The sequence below is a fragment of the Delphinus delphis genome, chromosome 15 (assembly GCF_949987515.2).
Source record: "Delphinus delphis chromosome 15, mDelDel1.2, whole genome shotgun sequence".
Taxonomy (NCBI): domain Eukaryota; kingdom Metazoa; phylum Chordata; class Mammalia; order Artiodactyla; family Delphinidae; genus Delphinus; species Delphinus delphis.
This window is the reverse complement of record NC_082697.1, coordinates 68131547-68151893: the sequence shown is the minus strand read 5'-3', so window position 1 is coordinate 68151893 and position 20347 is coordinate 68131547. Positions and strand designations below refer to the sequence as shown.

The 20347-nt window shown below is 45.3% G+C and overlaps 1 protein-coding gene across 4 annotated transcripts in view; it reads right to left on the bottom strand.

Annotated features, from left to right (window-relative positions):
- The window catches only part of PRKCB (protein kinase C beta), a 311977-nt gene that overhangs the window by 64727 nt on the left and 226903 nt on the right, over positions 1-20347 (bottom strand). For all 4 annotated transcript variants that reach the window (XM_060031926.1, XM_060031922.1, XM_060031925.1 and 1 more), the window contains one exon: positions 16290-16436. In XM_060031926.1, the coding sequence (XP_059887909.1) occupies positions 16290-16436 (147 nt within the window). The remainder of the gene's footprint in view (positions 1-16289; positions 16437-20347) is intronic.

Below are 20347 nucleotides of genomic sequence, written 5' to 3'. Positions count from 1 at the left end.
TGCAAATTATTGCTGAAGTGTTTCAAATTCGACTCCAGATCCTGGCCCGGTTCTCCTTTTCCTACCCATCCTACCTGTTGAGACTTCAGCCCTTGTGGCCTAATTCATGGTCAAGAACAGAACACTTATGTCCTTTCTCCATTTCTTATACAACCACTAACAAACCACTCATCTACTTGTCAAGATGAGCTTGGTCTGAGTCAGTTCGTCCATCTAGTCCAAGAGCTCTATTGGGAATTGTGTGCCAGGCATGATGCTAGGCACTGGTGATGCGTCCACGAACAGGACAGACGTGGCCCTGCTTCCAAGCAGTAAGTGGCTTGAGAACATCTTACTCCCTCCATCTGTGCCCTGAAGTGTTGGTACGAGAGAGAAAAATGACAGAAAAGCAGCCACAGCACCAGCAATGGCGATGGCCATGATCTAAAATGCTCCTTTACGTAGACATGATTTTTTATTAATTGTCTCTCGCAGTTTCTGGAGCTTCCACTTCAGTTAATACCAACATCGAGGGCATGGGCTGTTTGTTCAGCTGTCCCTCCATCTCTAGGGTGAGGATTCCAAACAGATTGAAAGGCTGTCTCGAAGGGACGTTCTTATCAAATTCCAAGCCACATCTGTTCCCCAAGAATCTTCTGGGAGAGATGTGATCAGCAGCAGCAGCTCTGGCGACAGCAGATAAAAGCAAAGTAGCCCAGGGACTCCTAGCCAGAAAGTTGATGGAGATGAACTTAACTGGCAAATCCAAACGGCCAAATGTGCCTGGAACCTTGGTCCTTGACCGTGGGACAAGATGGCATCATGGTTGGGGCAGGGACTTTAGAATTAGGAGACCTGGTAAATATCCAAGTTCCACCCACATACTAGCTGCGTGACCTTGGGAAAGTCACTTAACTTTTCTGAACCTTAATTTCCTCGTCTATAAAACAGATACACTAGCAATGCTCAGCTTTGGGTGGTGCTAAGGGAACTTTGGGGGATAAAGTATGCAAACTGTACACCTTAATTCAGCTCTGTGCTGGGCAAATGATGAGTACTTAGGGACTTGTACTAGTTATAATAACAAAGAACCAGAAACTGTGTGGCGTAAAACAACAGAAATCTATTCTCTCACGGTTAAGGAGACCAGAAGTCTGAAATCAAGGTGTTGGCGGGGTTGGTTCCTTCTAGAGGCTCTGAGAGAGAATCTATTCCATGCCTCTCTCCCAGCTTATGTGGTTGCCAGCAATCGTTGGTTTATGGACACATCATTCCAATCTCTGCCTCTGTCTTCACACGGCGCTCCTCCCTGTCTCTGCCCCAATTTCCTCTTCTTATAAGGAGACCAGTCATTGGATCGGGGCCCACGTTAATCCCGTCTGAACTCTGAACTTGATGACATCTGCAAAGACCCTATCCCCAAATACGGTCAAATTCACAGTATCAGTAGTCAGAACTTGAAAATATATATTGAGGGGAGACAATTCTATCCACGACAGTGGTTATCATCAGCTTCATCTTTTCAGAGAAGGACCAAGGGGACCACTTGTGATTCCTGTACACAGCATCAATTTCCAGCTCTCAACTGGCTAAGGAGATTTGCCCCGAGGGACTTGTGTGTCCATGTGCTTACTAAGGGGAGAGGGCAGAGATAGTTAGGGACCAAGGCCCCGCTCCCCACTCCTCCAACTTCAACAGACACCTGCCGCAAGTCCAAAGCCAAACTGAGCCTCCCTTAATTCGTCTCTCTTACATCTCTCATCCAGGACATCAACAAGTTTTGTTAGCTCTGCATTCAAAGTACATGCCATACCCAACCTCCTTCCTGATCTAAGCCACCACGATCCCCACCCTGGTCTCCTGCAATTGCCTCCTAGATAATTGTTTCCACTCTACCTGCTCCCAACCTCCACGTACACTCTGTCCTGCCTGCAGGATCCTTCCCCCAGATACACCCAAGAGTTTGCTCCCTCACCTCGTTCAGTGCGACTTCCTTGCAGAGATCCTCCCTGACCACCTTCTCTAAAGTTGCAGCCCCTTTGTCACTCCCCATCCCCTTCCACTACTTTGTCTTTCTTCCCACACCTGGCATTCTATTAATCGCCATTTGTTTCTTTTCCTCCCTCCCTAGTACAGGAGAACAGCTGTTTTGTTTGACTGGTTTGCTGTCACATCCCCAACATCTAGACACTCAATAAATATTTCTTGAAAAAATGAATGAAAATATCTGAGTGAGGGTGAAGTAGTTTCAGAAAAAAACCCCTAGATCTAGGTCACTAAAGATCTTTCGTTACTTGGTTCTCAGCATTGTTTAATTTATCTATGGCTACATCCAACCTATAATTCACAATGAATTTGAGGTAGCATTCAACATTATATAATATTAAACAAGTAGATTTTATGATATGGAAATTATACCTTGATAAATCTGGTTAAAAATGAGTATATAGCACATAGCGTGTATGTGTGTGCCTATATTATAAATATAGTGTGTGTGTTTGTGTGTGTTGTACTATCAGCTTCCTAGAGGCCAAAGCAACCAGAGGTACATGAAATGATAACAGAAGTTCCTATTTTCTACAGGGAAAATCATTTTTTGAGGAGAAAAATAAGCTTTCCCTAGAACTTAGGCCTAAAGGAAATGTCTCACATGGATCCTGAACATGCGTTGCCGCCGTGGACAATGTTCTTAATAACATCCCTATGACAGGGTCAGAAGAGGAGAGACCATACCATCTAGCACTGTCGGAGCCTGCAAGCTTGACTAACACACGGGTGTCTGGAAAAGATGCTAACTTGATGAACTCAGATGGTGCATCTAAAATAGAGACAGAGAGAGACACATTTGGGGCTCACAGTGTCCCCGAACACTAATTTGAGAGGAGAGGATGGGTAAGGTGCAGGGAGCTGAGGGTGCACGGGAGAGGGATGGAGAAGCAAGTTAAGCCGGGTGTGTACAGTGCAGGCCTCCAGGGGGACCACGAGCCCCTCTCCCGGCCTCTCCCACACCCGCCACACTGGCTTGTGGACAAGGTGGGGTGCGGGTCTGATCTGGTGCAAGGTGTGTACCCTCCTCTATTTTAGGGTTCTGTCTCTTTGAGGGTCCCCCGCCCTCTGGTCCCCCACCCTCTGGGACTGTCTCCTGCTTGGGCTCCACCCAGTCCTCCGAAGACCTGCAGAGCAGAGAGTACTTTAGATCAGCTCAGTTCTAAGTCCTAAGGCAAATCCGGTCTCCTCCCCTCCCCTACCCTTTCCTTGGGTTTGCCTCGCCTGCTCGTACTGAGCTCCTCTTTCTCCAGGCTGCGCATGAGAATTCCCTGAGGGGCCTTTACCGGCTGATGCTTGGGCCCCACTCCAGACCAATTAAATCGGAACCTTCTAAATATCTGGGACCTTCCTGTGTGGCCTGCCCTGGGAGAGGACGAGGTGATGAGCTGGCTAGAGGCCATCAGGGTGGTATTGTAATCAGGGGCTGGAGCGCTGGGCAGACACTGGCCACTGTTCTTCCAAGGGCGTCTGCTCACTCGGGAGTAGGATTTTGAGAGAGACTTGGGTGCGGCCAGGTTACTAAATGAAGGTGAGCGTCCACACATCCTCATCTCTTTACAGCATGGCAGGTATCCTGACAAGCTGTTTAACATAAGAATGTGATTTTGACCTTGACAGAATCTGATAAGCTGGAAGTTCATATCTAATTAGAACTGTAAAATCGCAGTAGGTACAAGTTCATCTCTGGAATCACGAGTTCAAAGTTTAACTCTATCATGTGCTTGCTGTGTGATCTTGGGCAAGTTACTCAGCCTCTCTGAGTCTCAGTTCCCTCATATGTAAAAGGGGCATAATGATAGTTCCTCCCTCAGCAGGCTGTTGTCAGAGTGACATAACGCAGGTAAAACTCAGAGCCTGCACACAGAAAGCCATATGGTTAAAGTGAAAGAATAAATACAGAGAATAAGAGGAATGGTGGGTACAGTGGCTCTTTCCCACAGTCTCCAGGTGGCAGAAAGTGAATTAGAGCAATAGACCAAAATTTCTGCAAAATCTATCCCAGGAGATCCTTATGCGAAACCCAGAATGAAGGGCAAGGTCTTACTGTCTGTGTTTAGAGGTGGGGCTGGCACCAGCCCTCCGGGAGAGGCTAAGGGGACTCTCCTGCAGGGAGCTACATGCTCAGTCCAGACGGGACTTCCCTGAGGAATCAGCAGACCATCTGTCATCTTCTGAAATTCTGAATGGGGAAGCGACGATATACCCTGGATTCCAGGCCGTCACAGACTCATCTTCTCCAGCAGAGCCCTCCTTCAGACTGAGCCGGGGCTGAAGAGACGGCTTAAGCCACCCAAGCCCTGATAACCAGAGGCCTGGAATGAGGGGCAGAGCCATTCCTACCAGGAGACCTTGTAAGTAGATGTGGGGATAAATCTAGACAAGAGTCCACCCCCATGATGATGCTTCAACGATACGTGTCGTAAGAGCTTAACATATAGACAGAACTCAGTACACTACATTCATCAGAGTTGATGAATTCTTTACCTTTTGAGGTTCTCCTAACTTTCAACTTTCACCAGACATGTAGATGTCCTAACATGTTCTAGGTTATCTTAAGGCCCTAATTTTAATCCCCCAAAGTGTATTGTTACTGTTCAAACTTTGGGTCAGATTTTCTAAGCGTATGTATCCACACATATGTGTGTTTAAATTTTATATTTGATGGTGGACACGCTAATCGAATATGAAATCATGTGGTTTGGGGGAATCAAATGCATTCGCCTCTAGCAGCAAACTGGAAGTCAGCAGTCTAGAAACGGTTCCTGGCTTCTAATAGCTTGCTCTAGAGGAGCAACTGGGTGGACTTGCAAATTGAGGAAGTACTTCAGGAAAAATTGAAAAGTGGTATAGTGGGGAAAAGGTGCTAATTGGGAGTTAATAGTGTGGATCTGGGTAGGACTGAAGCACTTTTTGGATACAATCTTCAAGTTGGTAAGACAAAAATAAGAGCAGTGATAGTGTGCAGATCAACTGGGTTATTTCATGATTTATTATGTAAGGTTTTCCATATTTAAAATAAAATCTCTTTATATGGTTACGTACTGTATGATTCCAACTATATGACATTCTGGAAAAGGCAAAACCATGGAGACAGTAAAAAGATCAGTGGTTGCTAGGGGGTAGGGGGTGGGAGGGATGAATAGGCAGAGTGCAGAGGATTTTTAGGGCAGTGAAACTACTCTGTATGATACTATAATGGTTGATGCATGTCATTATACATCTGTCCAAACCCGCAGAACGTACACCACCAAGAATGAACCCTAATGTGAATTGCAGACTTTGGGTGATCATGATGTGTCAGTGTAGGCTTATTGACTGGAATGAATGTACCACTCTAGTGGGGATGTTGATAATGGGGGAGGCATGGAACTGGGTGGTAGATAAACTGAGTTTTCAGATCAGAGGTCAGGGTGACACGTGTCATTAAGATTTAAGCCTCTTAAAGTGATGCCATGTCACACATTAGATTTAATCAAGTTGAATTTTTGCCCACTAGCAGAGAAAGCCAGTGGAAGTGTGAAACGGAGTTTAGAATGGAGGTACTTTCCGCCGAGTCATCTCTGGCTCATGTGGACTTGCTATTGTTAAGCAAATGTCACTACACCCGTGGAAGGAATGACTCACAGTCACTGCTGGAAAGAGGGAGGAGAGGGAATAAGAAGGTTTAAACTTGAAACGCCGAGCCCTGAGTTTTAAATGAAGAGGCTTAGTTGGATTTAATAAGAAGTGTTTGATTGGGTTGTAATAAGAAATGCAAAAGAACTATTATTTCAAAACTCTGGGTTGTATCACTTCTAATTATTGATATCATAGAATTGATATGGTGGAATCGGTAGGTATCCATTCGAGTTATTGAAGTGTTCTCTTGAGCTCAAATCAATGCTGGTGTCCTGTAGGTTTGCTTAGTCAATTTTCTTTGAATCACATGTTATATCTGACAAAACTAGATGGTTAAAATAAAAGCAGATTTAATTTGACTCTTTTTTAAACAGTTCCTGGGAAAACAAACCAATAAATGATGCCTTTTACCAAAAGAAAACGCAATGAAACCCTTAAGGGTCTGTCATTCATTTCAACTATTAGGCGCACAAAGGAAGCCTGTTTCCCTATAATCTGATCTGCTCTGTGCACACAAGCCTCCCTTTATGATTGGTGTCACAGACTAATGAAGAATGGGTTTTCTCCAAGGCAGGAGTGGAGCATGTTGAGGCTGGGTGGCACAGTGGTCATGTGTTTGGGAGCCAGACTCTCTGGGTTTGGACCTGCATCCACCACTGCATGAATCTGGAAGTCTCTCAACTCTCTGAGCCTCCATTCCCTCATGTAAAATGGGGATAATGACAGCACCCACCCCAAAAGATCGTTGTGAAGATGAAACAAGCAATGCATATAAAACGCTTAGACGGGTTCTCAGCACTCAAAATACAATCTCTGCAGTGATTTTCAATGAGGTCAATACATAATAACAAACAGAGCTGAGGGGCAGGGAAGGATTGAAACAAACTATGGCATGTTTAATTATATTAACCATCTGTAGGTGTACATTCAAAATATTTACTATGGGTGTTGGATGATTAAAATCTATAGGTCTCTGCTATCACGTTTTTTGTAGAAAAGATTATGGGTAATGTTGTTAGTAAACAGGGCTTCAATATCTTAACAGGTCTAGAATTTCTGAAATAGCACATAAAGATGCAGTTGAGATGGATGTGTGGAGGGTGAACCATGACAGCACAATAATTGGACCAGAGGCTGTGAATTATTGCCCGAGACAGAGCTTCCCTGTTAATAGGCTCTATCTGGCCCTTCAGTAAGAGGACTAGATTTAACTTTGTATTATTTTTCCCAAAGAGCCAGACAACGTTTTGAAGAATATACAGACTTAAAGGAAACACTGGCCTGTGTGCCAGACGGACAATATTTTCTTCCTTCTCTTCGAGGAACTGCCCACATCACATTTGCTTTTCAGAGAGTCTGTTCCTGTTGTCCTTCCTGACAGATGGCTGGAGAAGTGACCTGTCCCTTTGGCCACAGCTAACTGGATCACATGATCACTGAGCCATACTGGTCCATCAGTCTCTTTCCTGGGGTTTTAAATTCTAGACTACTCTAGATTTGGGGATTAGACATTGAGAATTGAGAAGTGACATAAGGCTGAAGGAGGTAACACGGATGCACATCCACAGTGAGAGACGTCAGCAAGAAGCCAAGGTGACAGATTGGGGTCCCCAGGATGGAGACAATGAATGCTGGGTTCCTGGAACTTTCTGGTCCCAGCTGCACTTCCTGCCTTTGGATGTTGGAAGACACACAGGAACATGCCATGTCTGTCCAATAAATCCCCCTTTACTCCCTGTGGCTTGACAAGGAAACCTGAATTCCAGATGTTTCCCTTTCCTTGATATAATTCATTTTATTGGGAAAACAGACCCTTACGCTTTTTTGTTCTGTAATTTACTATCCTCTGAGGGGTGAATGTAGGGGCTACAGAGAAGCAGTAAGTCACTTCATTGATGAGAGGAATTCAGAGAGTGGAAGGGCCTCACCGTGACTGGGGGAAATGAGTTGGCAAAAAAACCCCACAGCAGTCAGAATTGCATACGAAAGACTAGGGGCCGGGACGAAGGTGCCGTAATTGGGACAGAACCAAAGAGAAGGCAGGAGTCCAAGATCAGACAGCAAGTGTCAACAGGTTCTCTGGAAGAGGATTAAGGGAACAGGTAGCGAAGCCTTTGAGCTCTCTGTGAACCACATGATACAGGACTCACCATATGGTGCAGGAAGATAGCAAAGCAGGTTGAAGTAAAGGGAAGAGCTTTTGTCTGTAGGATTATATAACCACCTCTAATGTATGGACGTATATGTGCGCAAGTGAAGCCACACTGCTAATGAGATTAAAATTAGGAATAGACTCCCACAGCGGGAGCGCTGGGACTTCAGAAAAGGCCTTTGTTACCGGTAGAAACGAAACTGCCTTTTCATCTCCTCAGGCACTTTCTTCCTGCGGTTAATTCAGTGCTGCACTTGGATGCAGCAGAAGACACTGGAGTCCGGGGCTTGGAGCTCTGTCTGGGTTGTCCTCTTGTGCCCAAACTCAAAGCACACACTAATTAAGGACCCCAGTGGCTTTGGGGGAGACAGCTTGGAGGTTGTGTGCTGTTGGGGAGCTAGTGTTAGCCACCAGGGCCAACTTCAAGCACACCAGGGACCACAATCTCTGTAGGGGCTCATGAAAGTGTTTTACTTTCTTTTAGAATCACAAGAAAAAAAAATGAACTTTTGGGCTGAAGAAACTGCTTTAACATGCAATATTAATACATTTGTCCTGATGCCAAAGCAGTCGTAAGATACAGGTTTTAACTTTTTTTCATGGTGTAAGGAAGAACCCGCAAAAGTCTCTGTAGCGGTTTTGAAACTGTTTCAAAAATGAAAAGACTAGCAGCTTGGTGGAGATGAGTGGACCCAAAAGTAGAGAAGAGTGCTGTTAGGGATGGAAAGAGGCAACTGGAATCACAACACCTGATTTCAAGTCCTGGTCCTGCCTATTCCCAGCTGTGTAGTCTCGGGGAGGTCACTCAATCTCTCTGACTTCCAATTTCCAAATAGGTGTAATAGGGTTAACATCAGTAACTACCTTGCATGACTGTGGTGAGAAATAATAGGATGTGTGATGCATATAAAGCCACAGCATGATCCCTGGCATTTAGTAGGAGCTCAAAAGTTGGAGGCAATGGAGATGGGCAAGTGGAATTGTAGAGGGTGGGGATGGGAGGTAGAGCTGGTGAGGGTTACAAGAAATGGACGGTGATGGTGGAAAGGAAACCAGCTGAGGAACCACACGCACTACAGGTGCCTCCAAGACTTGGAGGACCCCGTGAGCTGAAGCCTTAGAGGAGGTGAGAAGGGCAGGCTCTAGAAGAGAGTAGCCCATTCTCAGGAGCCCTCCCAGGAATCCCTGTTGATGGCTCACAGTGCCAACGGGTGTTTGCACATGCATAGGTAACTGACAAACACAGAGTGAGGAGGGAGAACAGAAAATCTGGAGGCTCCCATCACCATGCACGTGGCATTTGTCTAATGGCAAAGGCTCAGGATGAAAACAAGGCAGCAAACTCTGCTTACACTTATAGGCAAAGAGCAGAGAGGGGGAAATGAGAAAATAAGAGGGGAAAACGGTTAACCTTCTAGAATATGTTTGTGACATGGCAAGGCGACCACTGTTGAGACTAGAAATGCAAGTTTTAAGTATCAAGGCAATCAAGAGCCTAAGATCACACGCATCTAAACCAAACCTGGTCCGTTAAACGTCCCTGACGAGCTCTGTGACTTTACCAACTTATTTCAACTTCCCGCATCTCCTTTCCTCATCTGTAAAATGGGGATATAAGTAGCTACATCACAGCATAAACACGAGCCGAAACATACAAAGCACTTACAACAAAGCCTGGCCTACAGTAAGGAGAGTCAGGAGCTACGAGATCACTGATAACCTGGGAGACGGGCGGTTCAGAAGTAGCTGAGAGTAGAAGTCACAAGGCAAAAGGATAAGGCACAGGTGAGTGGGGAGGAAGTGTAGGCAGCAGATCTCAGAAGAGCAGTTTGATTCTCTGGATATAGTCAGTGAGTACAGGACAGCGAAGGGAGAGTCAAGGTCACAGAAAACATCTTTAAGGAGACAGGAAATGCTGAACATGCTTCTCATCTAAAGGAAAGGATATAGGGGAGAGGGAAGATTAGAGACGTTCTGTAGCTTCCAGATATACACAAAAAATGTAGCAAAAGACTTCATGTTCTTAGGAATACAGTGGTAATTGAAGTACCAGATTGTCATGTGAGTGTAAGATCTTGAACGCAGTTTTTCAAAAAATGTGGTACTTCTACCATCGGCAATACAAGGACAAAATTATTTTTCTTTTAATAAACTCTCCTAAGAATATATTAAAATAAATATATGACTGCTAGATCAAGCCCGTGATTTCGAATACATTATCACTTAGGGCAATGCTAAGAAGAAGAAAAGGCAGTCAATTAAATCAATTTAAAATATATATTTAAGGGGAATTCCCTGGCAGTCCAGAGTTCAGGACTGCGCTCTCACTGCCGAGGGCCCGGGGTTCAATCCCTGGTCAGGGAACTAAGATCCCACAGGCCACGCAACGCGGCCAAAAAAAAAGAGAGAGAGAAAATATTTAAGATAGTATAAAGGAGGTATGTACGTGCTTAAAAAAATAAACAGAAAATATAAAAACAAGTGCATAAATAGGTAATAGTTGGGAAACTTGGCCAAGGCTATACTCAACCCTTTTGTACGGTCTGAATCTGGAGCCAAGGGAGTTGGTGTCAGCACCTTGGAGAGTGGCACACAAATGCCGAGTCTCTGGGGTGCTATAGGAAAGGGGCCACTGGCTAACACTAAATGGCCTCCTTAGTGACACTCAAGCACTTAATATCATCAGCCTCTTGGGCATTATTCTAGGAAAGTCAAACACCAGAAGGGAGGCTTAATGGTTTTGCCTCTCACCTCTCAGCTTTTTATTTCTGATCATCTTCGATGTATACAGAGCAGCAGACCTGAATGGGACTTTTTGAAGAGATAAATGTAATACCCGGGCACTCAGTTTCTAAAGACTTGCCACTTTTCCTTTTAATTTTATAAGCTGCTGACTTCTTCCTACTTGATTTATTCCTGGCTTATGCTATGCTTCAGGAAAAGCAGCACTAACACCTGGCACGTTCCATGATTTGAACACAAGGAAATGTCATCGAGAAGAGAAGCTTAAAGTTTTTTGTTTGTGGGACATGAAAATTGGGAGTTCTAAAGATTAAAGTCAGAAGGTCTTTCATGTCACCAAGAATTCCAACCAGAGCTGAGAAGTAGGGCGTATGGCTGAGACCACTATCTTTCCATCAAAATTGTTCTCCCAGCGTCCCTTGCACTGAGTCATGTGACTAAATTCTCTGTAATAGCGTGTAGGCAGAAGTGATGGGTGCCACTTCCAAACCAAGGCTTTTATGAAGCAGCTTGTGCCTCCTCTGTACTCTTTCCCCGCCCCCGCACTCTGAGTATAGACAAAAACAAGGCTGTAGGGATTGATGGGGCTGTGTAAGATGGAAGGAACCTGGGTCACTTAATCACCATATGGAGAGCGTGGGTGAGGCCAGGAACACCCATCTTGGACTGTTACATGAATGAACATTAAACTTCTATTGCGGCGGCGCCAGTATACATGTAGGGGTCTTTTTGTTATGGCAGTTGGATCCACCCTAACTAATAAAGGAGGTTAGGTGTGTGGGGTCTGGAAGAAGAGATGTTCTTTTTTTTTTTTTTTTTTTTTTTGCCACGCTGCATGTGGGATCTTAGTTCCCCAACCAGGCATCAAAACCATGGCCCCTGCATTAGAAGCACAGAATCTTAACCACTGGACCGTCAGGGAAGTCCCAGAAGAGACATTCTGAGATTTCCACTTACTCCCTCCCCTCTTTGCACAGTTAACTTAGCTCATCCTTTAGATAAAGCTCAAGAGCCTCTTCCTCCCAGAAGCCTTCCCTGACTTTGGCCAGGGCCGATCCCACTCCCGCAGGCTCTCCCAGCACACGGCAAACATCACGGCTGTACTTTATATCTGTTAGTGTGATTTTTTTTTTTGATCAACGTTTATACTCCCACTGGGTTTTTAAGTATGCATTTTTCAAAATTCATAGAATGATACACTTCCTTGTGCATTTTGTTGTATGTAAATTTTATTACCTTAAAATGATCAAAAACAGATATTGAATTCTGGTTAAATGATATGCATGCTGAAGAGTTCAGGGGAGAAGCGTACCGCTATCTGCATCTTGGTTTGAAACGCATTAAAAAATGGGTTGACAAAGAGCTGGAGAGACATGTGATCGCGCATATACAGTCAAATGCTGGCTGCAGAACCTAGGTATTGGGTATTATGGGTGTTCATTGTATAATTCTTTTAACTTTTCTGTATTTTTAAAGTTTTTCCTAATAAAATGTTGGGGGGAATTTCAAAGAGAGTAGGAGCTATGAGTACGTTCCATAAATAGAATTATTCTGTGTTCAGTGTATTTTAGATTACTAATCATAATGTTCTGTGATTTGCTTCTATTTTTACTTGATACTGTGTCATGGACATCTGTCCATGATGACAGATAGACAGACAGACAGAGATACGAGAGACACAAAGACCTCATCCTTTTGAAGGTATCATGGAGACACCATTATATGTTTAACTTTCACACTACTGATAAACATTTGGGCTATTTTCATTTTTTTCTATTACTGATCTTTTCCTATGATAGCTCTTCTGTGCTGCTGGATTCGAGCTTCTTTATGTGAGCTCTAGGTCCACCACAACATGTTCCTGCCCTCCCCACACCACCAACCCCCCCAGCAGGCCAGTATCCTCCACAGGCAGGAGTCCACGAGTATAAGAAAATAATAAGAAAGCCCTCATTCGAACTTCCCGGCATGATTTTCTAAAAACATCTGGATCATACAAATCAGTACCACAAGCACATCTGAAGTCTCAGAAAGCAAGTGATACTAGTATTAATTAAATATCCAATGGATGTTTATTATGGTACTTTAGAATTAGGGGAATCAAGTCTGTAAGGTACAGAGCTGTATTTGTGCTGTGTATACACCTTATCAGAGACTTGCTGTGTTTATTTTATAAGCCCCACTTGTATAATCAGTCTGAACAGTGCACATCGGCCCAATTTATATATCCGGAGCACAGTTTTAACTGCAGAAATCACTCGACAACCACAGAGGTAAAATTCTTGAAAAGTGTAAAGGTTGGCAAAGCAGAAGTCAAAGGTTCAAGAAATCAGAAAAAAATAGAGAGGATAAAGCTATAAAAATAAACATTAAATAACAAATGAATAATACGCGCAATCGCTCTGCAACAAAAGTTCTAGAGGGCGTCTATCTCCGAGTAAGCCGGACACGCCAAGAGGCCCTGCCCTGGTGCGGTAACGCTCCCAGGGAAACACTTTCACGTGGTCAGGAAAGCAAACTCTCCAAATTTTTCTTCTTTTTAAAGTTTTTGAAACAGGGTTTACTCGTTTGGAACTCAACGGCCTTCACACTTGCTTTGCCCCTTGTTTCATTTTCATAGGTCTTAGCAAAATGCTTGTGTCTCTCCCTAGTTGCTCCACAAATTATTACTGTCTCTAAGAGCATGTTTTTCTGGGCCAGATCTGATACAGTGGGCCTGCGGGAGGGGAGGTGTGAACAGATTACCCAACGGTCCCTGTCTTTCATCTTTGGCGGGGGAGCAGTTACTGCTGCTGTGTTCTTCCATTTAAGGGGGTTGATGTATATATCCCACAAGACTGAAAAATGGTAAAAGTAGGCATTCAAATATAAAACCACATTAATTTAAAACCGCGACTGGCAAAACAAGAGTTGCAAAGGATTACTCTATGTTTTAAAGGACGGTAGAGGTTTTTGCTATTCTAGCTTGCTTTCATGACATACTGTTGTCTTCCTCTGTGATTTGATACCACATCCCCAGTCTGGAACAGAACTCTCAATTAGTATAACAGTTTCCATGGAAACATATGATCTATTCTCTCTCATTCCCTCACTGTTCCCCAAGACCCACTCTCCCACTTCTCTACCCACCCCCCAACCCCAATCCTTTCTGTAAGACCCTCCAGAACTTCCATTCCTCAATCAAAAACTCTCCAATCTGTACTGCGGAGTGATCAAGAAGGTGAAGAAATATGTGTGTGGTCTGCTAACTTTTGAGGCAACAAGGACAAGAATAAATATGCATATTTCTGTTCGTTAAATTAGCAGAGAGAAACTGGAAAGATGCAAATTAACAAAACAGCTTGTATACGGAGGGCAGTAGCAGCGAGGGGGCACAGAAGGATGTGAACCTGAGTGGGAGCAAAAGACTTCTCAGTGTTTATCCTTTTAATATAATGTTAATTATGAACCACGTGAAAACACTGCTTATTAAAAATATAATTTAATTTTTTTAAAACTCCCCGACAGCCTCAGCTTATTAGAACCTCCTCTTCATTTAGGCTTCATTCTTCCTTGTCATCAGGGAAATCCCCCCATCTTTGAAATCTAAATGCCTTTAGTCTTCCTAGCATTTTAAATCTCTTGGCCTCACCCACTTGTTTCTCATCCCTAGGCCTCTAGACTCCTTCTTCCTCCCCAAGGTTATAACCCTCTTTCTGCTTTGACTTCCTTCTAGTCTGGATGTCCTTTTTACTCATTTATTCAGGACACTTTTGCTGAGTACCTGCTAGGACAGGCTCTGTTGGATCTGCAGTGGGCATCCCTCTTCCCAGAAGCCTTGACTCCCTTATCGCTGGGATCTTCTAGGGCACCGATCCTGCTGATCGCCATCCTTAGCTCAAATCCACCATCTACTTCTCCATCTCCACCCCCAGGCTGCTCAGAGCTGCTGGCAAAAAGGACACAGCGGCATGGACCTCCACCATCACTACTGCTTGTTCTCTAGCCTTTTGGACCTCCAGGCTGCTCAGTAATCTTATTCCGTGTTCCTACTCTCTATTCTCACTCCCTGCCGAGGCTCTTCAAACTTTGGGCCACAACCTCAGATTCCTTAGTCCATCACAGCAGACGGATGGACCTTGTGGCCCATAGAGAAAATTCACGCACTCAGTCTAGACCCTGAATGAATTCATCCACAGGCACTGGAAGTACAGCGGTGAACATGACAGAGCTCCTGGCTCTGGTGGAGCTCAGATCTTAGAACAAGGAGACAAACCAACAAACAAGCAAGAGAAGTATCATCTGGTGATGGGTGCTAGGAGAGAGTTCAATATAATGGAGAATGAATGAGTGGCTCTTTCAGTGGTAGTTAGGGAAGACTTCTCAGAAGAGGTGATATCTAAGTAGAGATGGGAATTACAAGAGAGAGCCAGCTCTGCAAAGAATAAAGCGAACAGCATCACAAAAGCTCGAAGAGAGGAGGGAGCTCTGTATGTCTCAAAGAACCTCATGCGGCCCAAGCACAATGGGTGATGGGGAGAAGGAAAGGAGAAGAGGGTATCAAACAGAGAACAATTTAAACTGATCAGAATTTAAAGGGTCATGTAAGCCAAGGACACAGTATAGAATTTATTCTCCTTGTGAAGTCATTGGAGGGTTTTAAGCATGGGAGTGATTTGACCTAATGTAAGTTTTTAAAAATAACTATGGCTGCTGCATAGAAGTGTATTAATTATAGGTCACAAGAGTGGAAGCAGGGAAACCAGTTAGGAATGTCTGCAGTGGTCCAGACGGTATTGTATGGCATAGATTAGGGCTGCATCAGTGAAGATGGAGAGAACTCGGTAAATTCATGATATGCTTTGGAGGAGGACCTATCCAGACTAACTAATGGATCATGCACGGCTGGGGTAAGGGGAGGGCAAAGAGGAGGCAAGGATAACTCCCAGATTTTTGACTTAAGCTACAGAGATGGGGAAGAAATTTGATATTTTTGCACACCTCAGTTCATGGTCTGAGATTGATATGAGACATACTGGTGGCACACACAGGGATTAAAAGACTCACAACACTAAACACGTCAGGAATACTTATAACACAATCTCAACTTCAGTAAAACTGCATCTCCTAGTACCTATAATAGCATCCAGAATCACTCTACGAGTCCCAGGTCATCCTTCAACTGTGCTGCTGTTCGAAAAGAACCATCTCCATTCTCAGCTGCAAGAGTAATCTTTTCCCAAACCAAATCTGATCATGTCACTTCTCTGTTTAAGACTTTCAGTGGCTCCCCCCTGCGCTGTGAATAAAATCCAAACTTCTCATCACAGCTTCTAAGGCTTTGCATGATCAGGCCCCTCCCACCTCTGCAACCTCACGTCCTGCAACCTCCCCCTGCTGATGACATTTTGGCCCCAGCACCTTCTGATGGTGCCTAGAATGTGCCCAGCCCTTGCCTACCTCAGGGCCTTTGCACTTGCCGTTCTCGCCGCTGCAAACATTCCTTCCTAGCTCTTTGAATGTATGGCTGGTTCATTCTCATCCTTCAGGTCTCAGTTTCTACGTCACTTCCTCAATCTGAGTGGGTCCCTTCTTGATCTGTCTGTGACACAGCACTCCATTCATTTCCTTCACAGTATTCGTTACCAACTGTAGTGTAGCTCTATTTACTTTTCACTCACTGGAATGTAAGCCCCATATGAACAGCAAATGTGCCTGCCTTGTTAGCTGTTCCTTCTGGAGCAGGTGCTACCACCCAGCCATACTGTACCTTGCCGAAGCTGCCTTTTCCAAGCACCATCAGGAAGTTAAAATCGGTCAGTTTCATCCGGTCCCTGTTCCCGTTGTTGTCAAATTTGGATATGGTGTTAGTCGTCTTTTCTTCAGGAGCCTTGGTCCCCTGATTGATCTTGGCCCTCTGGAGGGAGAAGCACACAGAAAACATCATCAGAGTTTGAGGATGCCCTTGTACGTGCTAAAACTCACGTAAAGGCCGCAAGCTGAGTACCTGCTAGGACAGGCTCTGTTGGATCTGCAGTGGGCATGCCCCCAGCTTGGTGAAAAGCATGGCCCAGCCTCCACAGTGCAGACCCAAAACGTGGAGGCCAGCCTTGGCACCTCACTCCTCTTTCATCCCTCGTGTCTCATCCACCACCAGGAACAGGCACTGCTTCCTCCCAGCTGTCTCTAGAATGCCTTCGTCTTTCCATCTCCACCAATACCACCTGTCATCATCTCTCACCTGGACAACCCACCTTGGTTCCCTCCACACTGGGCTTTACATGTAGTCACAGTGAGCTTCCACTTCTTCATACTCAACCCAGTCACCACCGGCTTAAAATGCTTTGGTAGTGACCCATGATTTTTAGGATAAAGACTTCGGTGATTTCACTAGCCCAGATGGCCCAGTACGATCAGGCTCTACCTGCTTCTCCAACCTCTTCAACATTTTCTCGGCTCCTTCTTCCCTGAAACACAGCTTCATCCTCCTTTCACATCTTTGAGTCCCAGTTCCCTCCCACTTCAGGGCCTTTGCACCTACTGCTGCTCCTGTGTGGATGACTATTCTCTCCCTTTCGCCAACCTAGTTACCTCCCGCTCCACGTTTTCACTTCCTCGGGGAAGCCTTCCTTGATTCTCTCTGTCTGGATGGGCTGTGCCTATGTGCTCCCTTCATCCACCTCACTTCCCATTTACACTGCATGATAACTGTCTGTTCACTTGTCTTCCCCAACAGACTGGAAACCTGCCAGGGCAGGGAATATGTCTCATTCTCCGCAATTGCTCTGATAACTAGCATACTTTCTAGTTAAATATTTTGTTGGATAAATGGATGGATGAGGCCCATGTTTGTCCTCAGTGCAACGGGGTAGGGGCCTGCTGCTGTGAGCAGCAGAATGATGACTCAGAATGGCAGCAAACGCTGTGAAGGCAGGGGAGAATAGGAGGCCAGAATATTTGCGATTGGAGTCTAAAGTGGGGGATGTCTTGTAGGACTGAGCCCTTAACCTATGGGGTCTGCACTAACTCCAGGTAACTAGCGCTGAAACTGAATTAAATTGTAGAACACCTAGTTGGTGCCCACAGAGAACTGGAGAACTTCTTGGTGTGGAAAACCCACACACTTGGTATCGGAAGTATTGTGAGAGTGTCAAGTTTTCCTCTATAGGGTATGTAGTTTTTAGCATCCAGCTTCTTTCACTCATCCTAATGGCCTTGAAATTCACTCATGCTGTTGCTTGAATCAGTGATTTGTTCTTTGTACTGCTGAGTAGCGTTCACTGTTTACATTTATTCATTCTTTTGTTACGGGCATTTGTGTTGTCTCCACTTTTTGGCTGCTAACAAGGCTGCTGTGAGCATTCTTGGTCCAGTTATCTTGTAGTAAAGATATGTTAAGATTTAAACGTCTCTGGGACGATCAAGTGTAAATAAATACCCAGTAAACAGTTGTATTATGTGGTTTTCGGGTTAAGAAATGACATAAGAACTGGAGACAGGGACCTCCCTGGTGGCACAGTGGTTAAGAATCCGCCTGCCAATGCAGGAGACACGGGTTTGAGCCCTGGTCCGGGAAGATCCCACATGCCGTGGAGCACCTAAGCCTGTGCACCACAACTACTGAGTCTGCGCTCTAGAGTCTGCAAGCCAAACTACTGAAGTCCGCACACCCTAGAGCCCATGCACCGCAACTACTGAACCCGCGTGCTGCAACTACTGAAGCCTGCACGCCTAGAGCCTATGCTCTGCAAGAAGAGAAGCAACCACAATGAGAAGTCTGCACACTGCAACAAAGAGTAGCCCCCACTCGCTGTAACTAGAGAGAAAGCCTGCACGCAACAACAAAGACCTGACGCAGCCCAAAAAAAAATCATAAAAAAAACCCACCAAAAACTGGAGACAGATTTGGGGGTTAAAGCCTAGAGGAGGTAGTTAAAACCAGATCATTAGGGAAACTGCAAACAAGAAAAGAGCCTCAAACAGAAGTTGCATTGCTTTTTCAGGGCCATGTCCTCCCATAATCCCAAATTCTCACCCTCCAGCCCCCAGAGATTTTCCCAGGCTATCCCAATCCAAACATATCCCTCCCTCCCTCCCACCATCCCTGCTTTATTATGCTGTCTCCCATCTTCTCTGAGTCCCAACTCAGGACCCACCCACTTCACACAGTCCAATCTCCAGCCTGTGAAGATCCACATCCTGACTGTCCCTGGTCCCCAGGCTCCGTTCAGCCCTGAGGTTTGCTTCCATCCACCTGCAGGTCCCAGCACCCCCTGCCAGTGGAGCATGACTGAGGTGCACACACTTCCCCATTTCTCCATCTGACTGCTTAGAGGAAAATTTTTCCCGGTTCTTCAAGGAGCAGCAAGTGTCCATCAGCTTGATTCCTCAGTCCTTCAAGCAACCTTCTCTCCTCTGAATTCTACGCTCCATCTCAATTTGCTTGTTTGACTCTTCTCACAGTTACATGCTATAGACCGAGAATGTTTGTGTCTCCTGAAAGTTCCTATGTTGACATCCTAACCCTCAAACATGATGGTATTAGGAGGTGGGGCCTGTGGAAGAGATTAGGTCACGAGGGTGGAGTCCTCATGGGTGGGATTAGTGCCCTTATAGAAGAGACCCCAGAAGAGTCCCCTTGCCCCTTCTGCGACATGAGGACATAGTAAGAAGAGGGCCATGGGGACTTCCCTGGTGATCCAGTGGTTAGGACTCCGAGCTTCCACTGCAGGGGGCGTCTATCCCTGGTCAGGGAACTAAGATCCCACATGCTCTGGGCGTGGCCAAAACAAAACAAAACAAAAAGAGGGCCATGAAGCAGGAAGCAGCCCCTCACCAGACAACGATTCTGCTGGCACCTTGATCCTAGACTTTCCAGCCTCCAGAACTGTGAGAAATAAATGTTGTTTAAGCCACCCAGTCTATGGTATTTTTGTTATAAGAGTCTGAACTAAGACAGATGTTATCTCAGCCTCTAGATGCTGGATCAGAAGTCTAATAGCCTTATTGGTCTGGTCTGCACTAATATTTAAATTAGTTGAGATCTGTTCAAAATCAGGAGATGTCCTACAAAAACCCAAATCCCGGCTTCTTCTAAAGAAGCAGATCTGGCAAAACTGGGCCCCATCCATAAGGATGGGGCGTTTCGACGGGACAAGGGGTCTCCAGTTGACCGTCATCACCACCACACCCTGCTGTCTCACGCTAAGCTTTTCCCCCTTCTTGTTACCTTCTCAGTTCTAAAAACATTTGGGACAAGAACCCTGTCCTGTGTTCCTCCGAACGTCCCATGTCTCCCAGCGGCCTCGTGCCTAGCAGGTCCTCCATCAAAGAACAAACATTTTTAAATTGAGGCCCAAATTTAAATGATCCTCTATCTTGCTGCGTTGGATACGGCTTCAGAAACAGGAATACACTAATGGCTACCTTTTCATGTCTGTAATTTAGAGCCCTAGGACTTGGTGCTCAAAGATAAAGCAAAGAGACACGCTTCTGAGCAAAGAGCCCTGCCTGTTCCCAGACTGCGCTACAGGAGAGTGAAGGCGTCCCGGCTGCCTGGCTCCAGGGCCCCATCTCAGATGAGGAATGCCTTTCTTGGCTTAAACTAACCTCCACCCCTACAAGGAGCTCCAACAGCACTCCCATACCCAGCAGTGGCGGGAGGCACCTCTGTAGGCTAGCGGTCCACGTAGATGCTCCCCAGCCCCCAAGCAACCCTTCCAAAGACCGAAGGAGCAGGTCCTGAGCTTTATTTATTCCAGGCGGTGGTGAGGCAGGGAGAGGGCTGCTAAGGATAATAACCATCTGACATCTGAATGATATGACATG